This window comes from Orycteropus afer, unplaced genomic scaffold (genome assembly GCF_000298275.1).
Source record: "Orycteropus afer afer isolate SDZICR_OR568_19922 unplaced genomic scaffold, OryAfe1.0 scaffold00623, whole genome shotgun sequence".
NCBI classification, from domain to species: domain Eukaryota; kingdom Metazoa; phylum Chordata; class Mammalia; order Tubulidentata; family Orycteropodidae; genus Orycteropus; species Orycteropus afer.
This window is the reverse complement of record NW_006922210.1, coordinates 156409-174518: the sequence shown is the minus strand read 5'-3', so window position 1 is coordinate 174518 and position 18110 is coordinate 156409. Positions and strand designations below refer to the sequence as shown.

At 41.5% G+C, this 18110-nt stretch overlaps 1 protein-coding gene across 1 annotated transcript in view; it reads right to left on the bottom strand.

The window, feature by feature from the left end:
• Positions 1–18110, bottom strand: part of MYH11 (myosin heavy chain 11) — a 145277-nt gene that overhangs the window by 53512 nt on the left and 73655 nt on the right. The window contains 5 exon segments of the mRNA XM_007956470.2: positions 8453–8626; positions 11336–11509; positions 12607–12759; positions 13533–13651; positions 16690–16785. Of these exon segments, the coding sequence (XP_007954661.1) occupies positions 8453–8626; positions 11336–11509; positions 12607–12759; positions 13533–13651; positions 16690–16785 (716 nt within the window).

The window sequence follows — 18110 nt, the reverse complement described above, 5'->3', positions numbered from 1 at the left end:
AAATACTTGGGAATAAATCTTACCAGGGATACAAAAGACCTGTACCAAGAAGACAATAAAAGACTACTTCAAGAAACTGCAAGAGATCTACATAAATGGAAATAAACCATGCTCATGGATAGGAAGATTGAACATTGTGAAAATGCCCACTCTACCCAAAGCAATCTATATATTCAATGCAATCCCAATCCAGATCTCATCAACATTCTTTAAGGATATAGAAAAAACAATCACTAACTTTATATGGAAAGTAAAGAGACCTCAGATAAGTAAAGCACTATTGAAGAAGAACAAAGTAGGATGTCTCACAATGCCAGATCTCAAAACCTACTATACAGCCAAAGTAGCCAAAACTGCCTGGTACTGGTACAACAGATACATAGACCTATGGAATAGAATTGAGAACCCAGAAATAGATCCATCAGCCTATGGTCAGCGATCTTTGACAAAGGGTCCAAATCTATTAAATAGAGAAGAGATTGTCTGTTTAAAAAATGATGCTGGCAAAACTGGATATCCATTTTCAGAAAAATGAAAGAAGATCTGTACCTTACACTATACACAAAAACTAACTGCAAATGTGAAAATGTGACTTAAATGTGAAATATAAAACTATACAGTTCCTCAAGGAAAGACTAGAGGCAAATTTATGGGTCTTAATACATGGCATAAGTAGACTATCAAGCATAACCCAAAATGCATGAACAGCAGAAGAGAAACTAGATGAATGAGACCTTCTAAAACGTAAATTTTTATGTGCTTCCAAAGACTTCTCCAAAAGAATCAAAAGAGAACCTACAGATTGAGAAAAAATATTCAATAATGACATATCTGACAAGGGACTTATCTCTAGAATTTATAGAAAGCTCCAACACCTCAACAACAAAAAGGTAAATAATCCAATTAAAAATGGGCAGAAGACATGAACAGACACGTCACCAAAGAGATTATTCAGGCAGACAGCAAACATATGTAGAAATGCTCACTATCATTAGCCATTAGAGAGATGCAAATCAGAACAATGAGATACCATCTTGCCCCAGCACTAGTAGCAAAGTTCAACAAGACAGAAAATAACAAATGCTGGCAAGGGTGTGGAAAGATTGGGACTTCCATACACTGCTGGTGGGACTGTAAAATGATACAACCACTGTAGCAAGCAGTATGGTGATTCCTTAAAATGTTGGAATTAGAAATACCATTTGACCCAGCCATTCCATTACTAGGTATATATCCTAAAGAAGTGAGAACTAGGATAAGAACAGATACATGCATACCCATGTACATTGCCACAGGAATCCATGTAAGGGGAGGCAGACAGGCCCCACACCCGGACGCAGGAAGCAGAGGAAGAGCCAGGGATGATAGAGCTGTGAGATTCAGGTAAGGGGAGGGTGGGGAGGTTTCAAACAGCTAAGGGAGACAAACTTATCTGTCAGTTTGTCATACTGTGGTGACTTTAGTGTTGCTGTGAGGCTTGAGGCTATGCCACCAGTGTCTCAAATGCCAGCAGGGTTGCACATGGTGCACAGGTTTCAATGCAGCTCATGGACTGGGACAGACTAGGAAGAAGGAAGAGGCCATCCACATCTCAAATAATTGGCCAGGGAAAACCTTATGAATAGCAGAGAAACACTGTCTGACACATTACTGGGCAACTTTATGAATAGCCCTGAAACACTGTCTGATACAGTGGAGGAGGACCAGCCCCTTAGGTCGGAAGGCACTGAAAATATGAGTGGGAAAGAGCTGCATATCAAGGTAGAACCAACCTTAATGATATGGATAAAGTAAAGCTTTCAGGACCTCTATTTGCTGACGTGGCATGATTCAATTTGAGGAGGAACAGCTTCAAACATCCATTAATAATTGGAACATGGAAAGTATGAAGTAGGAATCTAGGAAAATTGGAAGTTGTAAAAAATGCATAAAGATTGATATCCTAGACATTAGTGAGCTGAAATGGGCTGGTTTTGGCCATTTTGAATCAGAAGACCATATGATCTACTATGCCAGTAATGACAATTTGAAGAGGAATGGCATGGCATTCATCATCACAAAGGATGTTTCAAGATCTGTCCTGAAGTACAATGCTGCCAGTGATAGGATTATGTTCATATGCCTACAAGGAAGACCAGTTAATACTATGATTATTCAAATTTATGCATGAACCACCAAAGCCAAAGATGAAGAAAGTGAATATTTTGTCAACTTCTGCAGTCTGAAATTGACCAAACATGGAACCATGATGAGTTAATTATCACTGGTGACTGGAAGGCAAAAGTTAGAAACAAAGAAGAGTTACCAGTAGTTGGAAAATTTGACCTTGGTGACAGAAATAATGATGGAGATTGCATGATAAAATTTTGTAAGACCAACAACTTACTCATTGCAAATACCTTTTTTGAGCACACAAGTGGTACCTATACATGAGGACTTTGCCAGATGGAGTACACAGAAATCATATTGACTACATCAGTGGCAAGAGGTGATGGAAAAGCTCAATATTTTCAGCCAAAACAAGTCCAGGAGCTGATTGTGGAACAGACAATCAACTATTCATATGCAAGTTCAACTTGAAGTTGAAGACAATTAAAACAAGTCCACAAGAGCCAAAATGTTGTTGTTGTTGTTGTTATGTGCCATTGAGTCAGACCCGACTCATAGCAACCCCTCCTTGGGTTTCTGAGGCAGTATCACTATGGAAGTATATTGCCCCATCTTCCTTCCGAGGAATGGCTGGTGGTTTCGAACTGCCAGCCTTCTGGTTAGCAGTCAAGTGCTATAGCCACTATGCTACCAGAGCTCCCAGAGCCAGAATATGACCTTGAATATATCCCTCCTGAATTTAGAGACCATCTAAAGGATAGATTTGATGCACTGAACACCAATGACCGAAAACCAGAAGAATTGTGGGATGACATCAAGAACATCGTCCAAGAAGAAAGCACAAGGTCATTAAAAATATGAGAAAGGAAAAAAAAGATTGAAATGGACATCAGAAAAAACTCTGAAAATTGCCCCTGAGCAGAAAGTAGCTAAAGCAAATGGAAGAAATAAGATAAAAGAGCTGAACAGAAGATTTCAAAGAGCAGCTCGAGCAGATAAAGCCAATTACTACAAAGAAATATGCAAAGACCTGGAGTTAGAAAACCAAAAGGGAAAAACACGGTCAGCGTTTCTCAAGCTGAAAGAACTGAGGAAAAAAAAATTAAACCTCAAGTTGCAATACTGAAAGTTTCTATGGGCAAAATATTGAATGATGCAGGAAATATCAAAAGAAAAATACACCGAGTCATTGTACCAAAAAGACTTGGCCAATGTTCATCCATTTCAGGAGGTGGCATATGATTAATAACCAATGGTATTGAAGGAAGAAGTTGAAGCTGCCCTGAAGGAATTGGTGAATAACAAGACTCCAGGAATTGAAGGAATACCCATTGAGATGTTTCAACAAATGGATGGATGCTCCACTGGAGGCACTCACTTTGTTACCCCAAGAGACTTGGAAGACAGCTACCCAGCCAACTGACTGGAAGAGATCCATATTTGTACCCTTTCCAAAAGAAAGGTGATCCCACTGAATGTGGAAATTATGGAATAATATCAATAATATCACATGCAAATGAAATCTTACCGAAGAAAATTCGAAAAATGGTTGCAGCAGTATATTGACTGTGAACTTCCAGAAATGCAATCTGGATTCAGAAGAGGACACGGAATGAGGGATATCATTGCCGATATCAGATAGATCTTGGTTCAAAGCAAAGAATACCAGAAAGATGTCTACTTATGTTTTATTGACTATGCAAAAGCATTTGATTGTGTAGATCATAACAAATTATGGGTATCATTGAGAAGAATGGGAATTCCAGAACACTTAATTGTACTCATGAGGAACCTGTACATAGACCAACAGGCTGTCATTCGAACAGAGCAAGGGGACACTGCATGGTTTAAAATCAAGAAGGGAATGTGTCAGAGTTGTATCCTTTCACCATACTTATTCAATCTATATGCCGAGCAAATAATCCAAGAAGCTGGACTATATAAAGAAGAATGTGGCATCAGGATTGGAGGAATAATCATTAACAACCTGCAATACGCTGATGACACAACTTTGCTTGCTGAAAGTGAGGATGACTTGAAGCACTTACTGATGAAGATTGAAGAATACAGTCTGAAGTATGGATTACATCTCAATATAAAGAAAACAAAAATCCTCACAGCTCGACCTATGAGCAGTATCATAATAAATGGAGAAAAGACTAAGGTTGTCAAAGAATTCATATTGCTTGGTTCTACAATGGATGCCAACGGAAGCAGCAGTCAGGACATTAGACGACATAAAGCACTGGGCAAATCAGCTGCAAAGGACCTCTTTCAAGTGCTGAGGAGCAAAGATATCTCCTTGAGGACTAAGTTGCACCTGACACAAGCCATGGTATTTTCAATCACCCCATATGCATGTGAGAGCTGGACAATGAATAAGGAAGACTGAAAAAAAGTTGCTGCTTTTGAGTTGTGGTGCTGACGAAGAATGCTGAAAGTACCATGAACTGCTAAAAGATCTAACAAATCTGTCCTGGAGGAAGTGCAGCCAGAATGCTCCTGGGAAGCAAGAATGGCCAGACTTCATCTTATCTACTTTGGCCATGTTGTAAGAAGGGACCATTCCCTGGAGAAGGATGTCATCCTTGATAAGGTGGAGGGTCAACAAAAGAGGGGAAGGCCCTCAATGAGATGGATTGACACAGTGGCTGTGGCAATGGACTCAAGTATAGCAATGGTGTGGAGCTGGGCAGTGTTTAGTTCTGCTGTGCATAGGGTCACTACGAATTGGAAATGATTCGATGGCACCTAACAACTAACAACAATATGTTCATCGCAGCACTATTTACAATAGCAAAAAGATGGAAACAACCTAGGTGCGCAGCAAGAGAAGAATGGATAGTTAAAGTATAGTACCTACACACAATGGAACACTATGCAACCCTAAAGAATAACTTAGAATCTGCAAAACACCGCATAATGTGAATGAACTTGGAGGACATGATGCTGAGTGAAATAAGTCAATCACAAAAGGACAAATATTGTATTAGTCCATTATTGTAAAAAGTTAAGGAAAGGTTTATATATGGAAGGAAATGTTCTTTGTTGGTTACCAGAGGTGGCAGGGGTGCAGAGGATTTATTTGGGTGAACAGAAGGGCAATGTACCAAATATGAGTGATCAACATGGTGGCATTGAGGAAGAAGACATAGAGAGATGCATGGGAGGTACAGATGACAAAGATGAACCTTTTTGCACATACAGTACTGCATTGTCAGTGAAGGCAAACATTGATATACGGGTGGATAGATGGGTGGACAGGCAGAAATATGAGGTATGTCTATGCAGGGGGGAGTGTGCCCAAGACCATGTACAGGGTTGGCAGACAATGTTTCTACAAGTGTATTTGCATGTTCTGTAAGATTTCCCAGGTATATAGTAGAGCTGACAAGGGACAAGTAGTAGTCCCATGTAGTCACTTCTTGGCCACAGCCAGCTACCTAGAGGGAGCAAGTAGTTGGACCTGTGGCCTCAGGACCATAGTCGCAGGGACATCAAGCTCAACTGGCATAATATGCTACACAAAAACATTGTTCCACATTCTACTTTGGCGAGTAGCAACTGGGATCTTAAAAGCTTGCAAGTGGCTATCTAGATGCAATGATGGGTCTCTCCTAGTCCAGAGTAAAGAAAAATGAAGAAAACTAAAGATGCATGGAAACAGTTAGTCTAAGCAAGTGATACACCGTGCAATCCTCAGCCTATATGACTGTGAGACCAGAAGAACTAGATGGTGCCCGGCTTCCACTGTCAACCATTCGGAAGGGAATCTATGTAGGAAATTCTGGATAAAATGGGAGAACAATGTGGAATAAAACTCAAAATCATTAAAAAAGAAGAAAAAAAAGGGACCAGTTTTGCTTTGATAAAGCCTGATAGAACCCCTGAGACTATGGTCCCTAGCTGCCCTTCAGGTCTGGAATTGAACCCACTCCTGTGGTTTCCAGCCAAACAAAAGATAAGCATATAAGGTGAACATTTACATTAGGTAGATACACTCCCTGGAGAGATCAATCATGGGAGACTAGAAGGGCTGTGCATGCACAGGGAGACAGTTCAGGGGGCAGGAGTGCATGGGAGGGAAGGACACAGGGAAGAGGTAACTATGGGGAGGAAGTGGGAGAATAGCTGTTGCATTGTGGGAACCTGTAGTCAATGTCATGAGACAAAGTGTATGTGAGCTGCTGTATGGAAAGGGAATTTGCTCTGTAAACTCTCACCTAAAACACAATAAAAAAAGAAAGAAAGAAACTTAGAGGGCAGTGAGTTTATGCTAATGAGGGATGAACAACTCAGAAAAGGAGGGTAAGAACAAATGCTCAACTTGAAGAATATAATCAATGTCACTGAATTGTACATGAGGAGCTCTGGTGGCACAGTGGTTAAGACATTTGGCCATTAACCAAAAGGCTGGCAGTTTGAACCCATCAGCCACTCCATGGGAGAAAGATGAGGCAGTTTGCTTCTGTAAAGATTTACAGCCTTGGAAACCATATGGAACATGTCTACTCTGTCCTATAGGGTCGCTATGTGTTGGAATTGACTCAGTGGCAGTGGGTAGGAATTGTACATATAGAAATTGTTGAACTGATGTATGTTCTGTTGTGAATATTCTCAACAACAAAAATACAATATTTTTAAAAAATTAAGTTTTAGAATCTCTTTTCCCCTTTGTAGGAGTTCTGGTGGCACTGTGGTTAAAGCACTGGGCTGACAACCAAAAGGTTGATGGTTCGAACCCACTAGCCTCTCCACAGGAGAAAGATGAGGCAGTCTGCTTCCACAAAGATTTACAGCCTTGAAAACCCTATGGGGAAGTTTTACTCTGTCCTGTAAGGTTGCTATGAGTTGCTATCAGCTCTATGGCAGTGGGTTTGGTTTGTTTTTTCTCCCCCTTTGTGATAAACATAACTTTTGTAACTTGGAGACTGTGACAAAGAAATGTCACACGAGGCTTTTTCAATTCCTGACAAACATTAACAGTGGCCAGAGCTTTAATTTTATTATTGGGACTGTGAATGAAAGGAACTGATACAATAGTTCCGGTGGGCTATGACAGTGATGGCCAGCACTGATCTGAGAGAGGACTGAAAAAAAGATATTTATTACATGGAGAGAAGAAAAGTGTTACCTGCATCTGTCTTAAGGAACATATGAGCTCCCTTGAGTGAAGGGTAAACCAAAAACCAAACCCACTGGCATTGAGTCAATTCCAACTCATAGCAATCCCTACTGGGTTTCCGAGGTGGTAAATACTTAAGGAAGTAGATTGCCTCATCTCCTTCCGCAGAGTTGCTGGTGGGTTTCACCACCTTGTGGTTAGCGGTCAAATGCCTTAGGCATTGCACCACCAGAGCTTGAATAAAGAGTGCTGTTGTTGTTGTTATGTGTTGTTGTTGTTATGTGCCACAGAGTGGGATCCAACTCATAGCGACCCCTCCTTGGGTTTCTGAGGCAGTATCACTATGGAAGTAGATTGCCCCATCTTCCTTCTGAGGAGTGGCGGGTGGGCTTGAACCGCCAGCCTTCTGTTTAGCAGTCAAGTGCCTTAGGCACTATGCTACCAGAGCTCCCGAGTAAAGGGTAGGGATTGGCAAACTTTGGTAAAGAATCACAGTAAATATTTTGTCTTTGTGAGCCATAGTCTGTATTGGAAAGACAGACTAAATGGTTTATAAACTAATGGGTGTGGCCATGTTCTAATAAAACTTTACTTATAAAAACAAGTGGTAGGTCAGATTTGGCCTGTAGGTCATAGTTTGCTGACTTCTGGTACAAGACATTGCCTGTTCCTAGATGCAGCAGGGATACTATGGAGTCAATAAAATTCTTAAGATTCTCTAAGCTAGACTAGGCTATATCTTTTCTAGAACCCTCAGGAGCTGTAGGGGAAGATCCTGTACAATAAAGACATGACATGATGATGACAATGACAACGACAGCTACCCCATACTTCCTCAGATGGCACAGGCCACCCAATGGCAAACCCAAGGCCATGATAAAGGCAATTTCTGTTGAAGCCAAGAGTGGGTTTATAGTTACCCTATTCTAATGAATCTTCCTGTTGGGTTTAACTTGTACCAGGAAGGAGTCTACAGAAGGAAAAAAAAACAAATTCTGGCCACCAAGATTGAAATATTGGAGATGCTAAATCTCATCCCTTAAAGAATCTTCAAATTCGTATATAGGACTTGGTTGGGATTCAATACATACCAGATGTCTTTGGAGTTCCCAGCCAGCCCAAGGGTTCTACCATTACCAAATGATTCCTACTTTAAGCTTCCCACCTGCTATTCCCACTGGGACAGACACAGAAGGTCCTGGGACCTGTGGCTGGTACCTTCCCAGCATAGTGGATGATGGAGAACTCAGTCTTGTCTTTGAGCTGCTTGGGCTTCTGGAACTTGGGGTGGTTGCCCTGCTCCGTGCACAGCTTCTCCACAAAGGACTTGTCTGTGGCTTTGGGGAACCAGCACTCCTCATCCAGCAGGGCCAGCACACCTGGAGGGTTGTTCTGAGGAAGACAAGGTAGGCAGGGTCAGAAACAGGGCAGGATGACACTCAAGCCTCAGGCTCCCCAGGAAGAGCTGGCCACCACAAGAGACCAACACACAGCCATCCCCCTAGCTCCAGTATCATATTTGCCTACATAGAAAAAACAAACCAAACCACACGCACTACCATCAACAGCTTAATGCCCACCCCACCTCTCCAAACTAATCTATCCTCAGATTACCCTGTCTCTAATGAACCCTTCTTAGGGATGAAAGGGCAAGCACCAAACCAAAACCTGTTGTCGTCAAGTTGATTCCAATTCACAGCAACCCTATAGGATAGAGGAGAATTGCCCTATAGGGTTTCCAAGGTTGTAAATGTTTAAGCAGCCAGAATGCCACATCTTTCTCCCATGAAGCTGCTGGTGAGTTGGAACCACTGACCTTTCAGTTGGCAGCCGAGCAGTTAACCACTGCACTAGTAAGGCTCCTTGGGCAGGTACCAAGAGAACATAATCTTTGCTCCTGCCCCCTAGTGGGAAACAAATGCAACATAGCAAACATATTGCAGTTGTTACCAAGAAATTTGTTGCTTTACATTCACCTCAGGGTTCCTTTCAGTAAAATATTTCCTTGCAGCTTAAGCAATCCTAAACTAAGCTGTCTGGAGAGAATAGGCTTCACTTTTGGGACTCAGTTTAAATGTCCACAAATGTCTACACCTCAGACAAGCATTTCCTGACTGCCCTGTCCAAAGCAGGCCTCCTTCAATTATTCTCCACTTTGGCCTTATATGAAGTTTTAGTTGTTTGTCTGCTTGTATTATCTGTTCCTCCAGGAGGGTAGGGACCATGTCCAATTTGTTCATGGTTGCATTCTCAGCCTCTAAAGAGAACCTAGCACATAGTGGGTGCTCACTAAGTATGCATGCATTCAGCAATTATTCAATTGGAGCTCCTGTTCTAGGAATTTGGTATGCTTAGTGAACAAAACAAAGATCCCAACCTTTGGTAATGAATGAATGAGAGAGAGAGGAAGGGAAGGGAAGTAAAAGGAAAGAAAGGGAAAAGAAGGAAAAGTGAAAACAGAGGGAAGGGAGGGAAGAAGGAAGGAAAGAAAAGGAAGAAATGAAGAGAGAAAATACCTCTGATGTTAAAATGGGTGTGGTAGTTGTGTGTCAACTTGACTGGGCCTAGTTTTAAGTGGCTGTGAAGCTGAATATAATATTCTCCATGATGGGACTGGTAATCAACTCCATGGGGAATCTCCTGGAGCAGCTAAGTAGCTGCCTTAGGAACGTGCTCTGCTTCCAGTCTATAAGGAGAAGTTTTGAGAAAGGTCTCTGAGCTTTTGGCATATCTGGATCCTGCATTTGGCTGAGTCTTCATCTCAATGGCCTGCCATGTTGTCTACTGATCTTGGGATTGTTCATGGACTTGAATTAGTGGCCTCCTGTGTTGCTTGATAACGTTGGGGCTGTGCCTTTTTACTTGTCAACCTTGGATTTGCCAGCCTCAGCAGCCAGCAACTGTCTGAGTTAAGACAAGCCTCCAGCCTCAGTGGGCAAGGAGCAAGAGGCAGAGCTGAAGCCCAAGGTTGAGGGGCTTTCATCCAGCCCCTGGAACTGGCACTTTGAACTCGCACGTCTAGTCTCCTAAACTGTGAGAGAATAAACCCCTGTTTGTTCAAGCCACCGATATGTGGTATTTCTGTTACAGTGGCACTAGAGAACCAAAACAATGGGCTAATGGAAAGTATATTTTGCTAACAAAAATTCCGTGTGAACTTGAAGAATTAGAACCATTGTCTCATGGGATATCCTGGTCAATTGACATAATGTAGTTCATAAAATATAGTTCTACATCCTAATTTGCTGAGCAGTGTCTGAGGAATTAAAAGCTTGTGAGCAGCCATTTAAGACAAAATTATTGGTCTTTACTTGTCCAGAGCAAAAGAGAAAGAAGGAAACCAAAGACTCAAAGAAGAAACTAGTCTACAGGACAAATAATCTACAGGCCTCATCCATCCTGAGAACAGAATGGGATGGTGCCAAGCTACCACCACCAAACATTCAGATCAGGGCCACAAGAGATGGACCCTGAGAGAATGGGAGGAAAACATGGAACAGAACCTCAAATTTCTAAAACAAATAAACAAACATACCTAGACTTCCTGGACTGGTTGAGATTGGAGGACTCCCTGAGACTACTACCTTCAGATACTCTTCAAACCTTCAACCAAAACTAACCCTTGAGGTCACTTTGTAGCTAAATAGCATATTGGCTCAAAAATAATGATTATCACCTAAAAGTACTGGCTTCTTTCAACAATCACCTACATGAGATAAAACGGTCAACAATTACTTTAAAATAAAGGTGTGAATGAAGGGGTCAGGGAAACTAGATTAATGGAAACAGAACAGCCAGAATGGTAATAATGAAAATGGTTACATATTATGAAGAATGTCACCAATGCTACTGAACAAGTTGTGTAGAAATTGTTCAATAGGAACCTAAACTGTTGTGTAAACCTTCACTGAAACATATAAAATACTAATTTTAAAAAAAGTTCAGAGGGCAGCCTTTCAAGACATGGTGATGGGGAGAAGCCACATGCACATGACAGAGTGTGGGACCCTCAGATCATCTATATGAAGGCCGTGTACAAATATGATAATGAAAGGCACATAGCATGTATGTGTGCCTGCCCATGAAGGGACAGCCCCTCACCGGCCGCTCAATGAGTTCAATGCAGGGTTGTAGGTCCAGCCCAAAGTCAATGAAGTTCCACTCGATGCCCTCACGCTGGTACTCTTCCTGTTCCAGGATGAACATCGTATGGTTGAAGAGCTGCTGCAGCTTCTCATTGGTGTAGTTGATGCAGAGTTGCTCGAAGGAGTTCACCTACACACATGACACCGAGGGAGGCCAGGTGAGTCCCTTGTACAAAGTCATGGGGTTGTGGAGGCCCAAGAATGTGCCATCCTGGAGAGAACCCCATGCCTGTTGCCCTTTCCACAAGAGCCTGTTCTACGATTTCAGCACCCAGAGAGAGGACTTGGGCAGAGCAAATGCTGCCTAGGTTTCAGTGGGGCTGGTGAAATTCAGCTTTCTTTCATATGACTGGATTCCGATGTCATATGGTCCTTACACACATTGTTTTAAGAATGCTTATTCCTTCCATTTGCCCAATGACCTATGCCTTGAATACACCCAAGGTATGGTCCCATTGCTGTGGAGTTGATTTGACTCATAACAATCCCATAGGGCAAGTAGACAGCACTACTTCCAAGGTTGTAATCTTTACAGAAGCAGACTGCCACATCTTTCTCCCATGGAGTGGCTTGTGGGATCAAGCTGCTGACCTTTCAGTTAGCAGGCAAGTGCTTAACCAATGTGCTACCAGAGTTCCTCATGAGTATGTTATCACCTGCATTTTACAGATGTAGAAACTGAGATTCAGAAAGGGTGTGTAACTCTGTAGCAGTTATCTTTGGGGAAAGTTCTCAATCCCAAGACTTTCCATTTCTCTGAGAACTTCCCTCTATCCTATGAGGGTGGGATTCAGTAGCCATATTTAGATTACATGAAGTACTATAAGACCTGAAAACAGTGTTTGGCTCCGAGATGACCACATGGCTCAAGACAGAAGAATAAAAGTTAATGAGACTCAATTCTAAGATATTGGTTGGAACTGTTAAGAAAAAAGATGTGATGAGGCAAAAGCCTGCCTGAGAATGAGATCAATATGGAGGAAGGTGGCGAGAAAGACAACAGATGTCTGTTGAATCCACCTACCTCTGGCCATCTCACTTTAACAAACCAATATATTGTTACCTGTTGGGTTTCTGTCCCTTATTCCCTCGAGGGTGTAGCCTTAAAGAGTCAGCCTCCCACCCTGTTGGGGCTGCCTGCACTTTTCCAAAAATAACAATTTCTCCCAGGGGAAGCCTTGTCTAAGAAAACCAAAACCATGCTGTTATGATCCTGCTGAGCTGTACCTCAAAGATTTCAAATCCAGCAATGTCCAGGATGCCCAGAAACGAGGCCCCTTGCCGGTGAGTCTTGTCCAGGGCTTTGTTCACACGGGTGAGTATCCAGCGGAAAAGACGCTCATAAGTGGCCTTGGCCAAGGCCTCTACAGCAAAGTCAGCCTGCAGGGGAAGCAAGGGCAACACAGTTATTCTCATATGTTTTTACATGAGCCAGGTGATGGTACATATGGCTGCTAACCAGAAAGTCAGAGGTTCAAACCCTCCAGCCTCTCTGCAGAAGGAAGATGGGGCAATCTTCTTCCGTTAAGATTTACAGCCTCGGAAACCAATGGGGGTTGCCATGAGTCAGAATCAACTCAATGGCAATGAGTTTGGTTTTTTGGTTTTCTACCTATACTCTACCTTTAAAAACCAAACAAATAAAAAAAGAAAATTACATCATATCTACAAACAGTAGAAAAGTGGCAGCAAGCAATAGAGTGTCAGACCTAAGGAATGACTGTATGAATGCTGAACACTTCCTTTTGGAGGTATTATGGAATCTGTTCCATCTCAGGGATCATTCGGGGGTAGACAGTACTGTTTCTAGAAAGGATACATAATCATTTCCACAGATAAGTCTGTTAGGTCAGGCCTCATATCTATAACCAAGAAATCAAGGATATGAGTGAGTGACTCTGCTGTTCTTGCTGAGAACCTGACATGGGGCTTCAAATATTCTAGGTATTGGATGGATGGAGGGGTAAAGGGATGAATGTGTGGATGAAGAGAAAGATAGAGGGATAGAGGGATAAACATGTGAACAGATGGATGGATGGTGGATGCATGGGTGGACAGATGGATGAGTGGATGGATGGATGGATGATGGATGGATGGATGGATGGATGATGGATGGACAATTTTTCATGAATAAACAGAAAGTGCATCGTTACCTGTTCTTTTGTCTGAGCTTTCTGCACCACGTCCCTCCCAACTTTGATACGTGGGGTCAGGATGGATCTGGTGAAGTCTGTCACATTAATTCCCATGAGGTGGCAAACTTTCTGAGCAGCTGAATGGAGAAAAGAAGCCTCTTGAGTTCCTCATCAAAGACAAGATGTGGAATACCGCTAATATAGGAAGCTTTATCACATGGATATTTGTGCTCTGCATATACATTGGTTACTTTGGAGAAATGGAGTATGATGGTAGAACATAGTATGTAAGAGTCCTGCTGTAATTACTGAACTCATGCCTGATGTTTTGCTAAGAGGCAATGAATGGAAGGCATGTCCTAATTAGGTGATTAAGCTTAGACAGTTCTAGGTTCTAGTCCTTACTCCCTTTCTACTTCCTAGCCATGTGACTTTGAACAAGCTATTTAACCTCCCAGTGCCTTGCTTTTCTCAGCTTTAAAAAGGGGAAGCTATTTGCTACTTTGTTGGGTTGTGAATGGGACTAAATGAAGTAAGTGCTAGATACACAGTAACTAACTGTTCAATAAGTATTTGACCCTCTGTTCAAGAATATGTGTTGTAGAATTGTTTTTAACAGCAAGATACTGGAAACATCCTAAATGACCACTAATATGGGAGTGGCAAATACCATGTGGTATTTTTGTAAGATGGAATACCAAATAGCAGTTAAAAGAATGGTCTTTCTCTTTCTCTCTAGACCAATGGTTCTCAACAGGAATGATTTTTCTCCCCCAGGGGACAATGAGATACTCCATAAATCTTGAACCAAAACTACTCTGAGGACACCTTTTAACTAAATAACCACCTGGCTCATAACATAAAGAATATTACCAGTGAGTAATGAGCTTCTTTCTAAATTCATCTATATGGACTAAATGTCAACAAGTGCTCTACAGCAAAGATGAAAGGGACAGGGGACAGGGAAACCAAGATTATCGGAAACAAAACATTCAGAAAGGAATTAATGATAATGTTGACACACTGTGAAAAAACATAACCAGTGTCTCTGAACGATCTACATAGTATTGTTAAATGGGAACCTAACTTGCTTGTAAACTTCTACTGAAAACACAATAAAGCGTCATTTGAAAGAGGAATTACCCAGCCCCAAATGCCAGTTGTGCTGAGACTGAACAACTCTGATCTAGACAATGGTGAGCACTGAGAGAAAGGGTGAGTATTGAGAGAAAAAGGCAAGCTGAGGGACGTCTATAGTATGACACCATTTAGCAACTCTACATATGGTTTGTCTATGGAAATACATGTGGGTGAAAGTATAAAAGGTACACAATAAAGTACAACTGTTGTTGCTGGGAAGTGTGGGTGCAGAAAGGAGAATGGGACCCAGTTGGGAGGCCAAGGGGAACATCAATATTATCTGTACTGTGTTACTTCATTTTAAAGAAGAACAAATGTTCACAAACGTCAATTCTGGATAGTGGGTATCTGTTCTTGCTATATTATTGTGTGCACATTTCTGCATTTAAAACCCTTTTTCAAAACAAAGCCACAAACAAATTTACCACCAGCTGCTGCTTTAACACGAAGACTAATCTGGCATTATGGTTCCAACAAGTGAACTGGACAACAGACTGATTTTAAGATTTTTCCCTATCTTTTGCAAGGGTGCTTTTGTTTCTCTTTCCTTTGAAGGTCTCTCTTCAGAGTGTGCATTCCTTTCACTTAGCACATTTGGGGAGTGTAGCATATGTGCAACAGTTAACAGGTCTAACCGGCAGTGAGCCCTAGGCAGCTTGGAAAAGAAACATGATGGACAGCCCAGGGGCAGAGGTTGGCCACGCAGCAGTGGACAAGAACCAGGAAGGTTGAGAAGCTGTTAGCTTCTTCACCCAGCCACCAAGAAGCATAAGCTATCTTTTAAAAACACAACTTGTTTATTTATGGGTAGGGTTGTCAGTTTTAGGGGGAAAATCAGACTACAGAATACGCAGTTAAGTTTCTATTTAGATAAACAACAGTTTTCTAGTAAAATCAAAAGAAACCAAACTCACTGCCATCGAGTCAATTCTGACTCATAGCAACCACCTTAGGGTTTCCAAGGTGGTAAATCTTTATGGAAGTAGATTGCCCAGTCTTCCTTCTGTGGAGTGGCTGGTGGCTTTGAACCACCAGCTTTCTGGTTAGCATCAAATGCCTTAGGCACTATGCCACCAGAACTCCATAAAATTATGTCTAGTAAAATTGTATCTGAAACTCAAATTCTACTAAGGGTCTTGTATTTGATTAGGTAACCCTTTTTGTAAGGAAATTTGGGATCTGTCTCCCCATAATACCTGGCACATAGTAGATGCTCAAGAAATACTTGTTTAACATAACAGATGAGTGGGGAGTTTAGAATTGATGATTCCTAAGAACGTTGTATGTTTATCTCCTACCCTCTAATTCAAGAACATTCTATTCTACCCTGAGATCAGAAGAACTAGATGGTACCTGGCTATCGCTGCTGCACTCTAATCAGGGCCACAACAGACAAATCCTGATAAAGTGGGAGAAAAATGGAACAGAACCTCAATTCCTAAAAGAAACAAACATACCTCCTGGACTGGCTGAGGCTGGAAGACTCCCTGAGATTACTGCTCTGAGATACTCTTCAAACCATGAAACAAAATTAACCCCTGAGGTCACCTTGTGGCTAAATAACAAATTGGCTCAAAAAATAAGAATATGACCTGTAAGTACTGTGCTCCTTTAAAAAATTACCTATATGAGACTAAAAGGGCAACAATAACTTTAAAGCAAAGATGAGAACATAAGAGGGCAGGGAAACTAAATGAATGGAAACAAAACAACCAGCATGGAAATAATGACAATGTCCACACACTGTGAAGAACTTAAACAATGTCAATGAACAACTTGCATAGAATTTGTTGAATGGGGACTGAAACCGCTGTGTAAACCTTCTTCAAAAACACAGTAAAACATTAAAAAAAAAAAAAGAACATCCCACTCTAGGGTCTTCTACAAGAACATATTTGAAAGAAAGAGAGAAGTCAGTGATTATAACTCAGTCCAGCTCTTATGGGGATACCCTCATCCAGAAAAATGGTTAAAACTGGATAGTGACACTCGCTCCCAACCCCAAAGTCAGTTATTGGGAAAAGGTAGCCAGTACCTGTGTTATCTGGCATAGATGCCTGGTCTGTGTTTCTTTCCTTCTTGAAGACAATATTTCCAAGCTGCAGGACAGATGACACCACCCTCAATATGGCTGAAATGGGGAGAGAAGAGCAGACAAGACCCAGGCATCAATACCAATGCATCTGAAGATCTGGAGTCTTAACAGTCATTGGAGACCTACAGCCATCCCATGTCTTTCCCCTGAAGAGACTCATCCCTGAACTCCTGAGCCTAGCAGAAAACAAAACCACCCCAACTCCCTGCTATCAGAGAAAAAAACGGTCAGAGGAAAGCTGGGTATTTTCAGATAATGTTTAAAAACTTTGTGCTACAATGGAGCACTATATAGCAGAAACTAGCAAACTACAGCCAATGAACCAAATTCAGCCTCCCACTTGCTTTTGTAAATAAAACTTTATTGGAACAGTCACACTCATTCATTTACATATTTTAATGGTTGTTTGAGTGCTACATCAACAGAACTGAACAGCTGCAACAGAGATTGTATGACCCACAAAAGCTAAAGTACTTACTTTTTGGCCCTTTATAGAAAAAGTTTGTTAACCCCTGCTACACAGGAATGGGAAGGAATTATCTACAGCTACAAACAATAAAATTGTTGTACCTCATAAACATGAAAGCTATGCAAACAAGAACATAGTGTATAAATCCATTTATAGAGAGTCCAAGAAAAGGCAAAATTGACCTATGCTGTTAGAAGTTGGCAAAGTAGTCATCTTTGATTGGGGGAAGTGCTTGGAAGGGCACAAGGGAGCTCTAGGGGGCTGGTGGTGTCCTTGTACTTAAAGTGAATGCTAGTTACACAGGTATATTTAGTTTGTGAAAATTCATAGAGTAGTATACTTACAAGACACACTTCTCTAAAGGTAAAGTGTATGTCAATGAAAGGTTTCTTGCTTTTTAAAACAAAACCCCAAAACTCTGTGCTTATTAATATGCCCTGGCTGGGTGTGCAAAATGTCCATCTTAGGATAAAGAAGGGGAAATTTTTTTTCCATCCTTTGTCCAGGTATCTCCAGGCAACAATCCTCTGTTCCCAGAACCCTTGGAACTCTTCTGACTCCATACTCAGCCCATGTTACTATTAAAATAATTTGTGTGTCTGAAATCCCCACCAGACCATGAGTTTCTGGACAGTCAAAAGACCTGCCCTAATCATTTTGCATTCCCAGGGACCCCTATTCCAGATACACATGGGGAGGGAAAAAGGGATGGATAACAGATGGATGGACGACAGATGGATGGATGAAGAATGGATGATGGATGGATGGTAGATGGATGGATGATGGATGGAAGGATGAATTGATGGATAATGGACAGATGATGAATTAATGCAAACACTTGGCTTTAGCTTAACTCAGGTTAATCACCTGGAGTTCTGGATTCCAAGAAGAA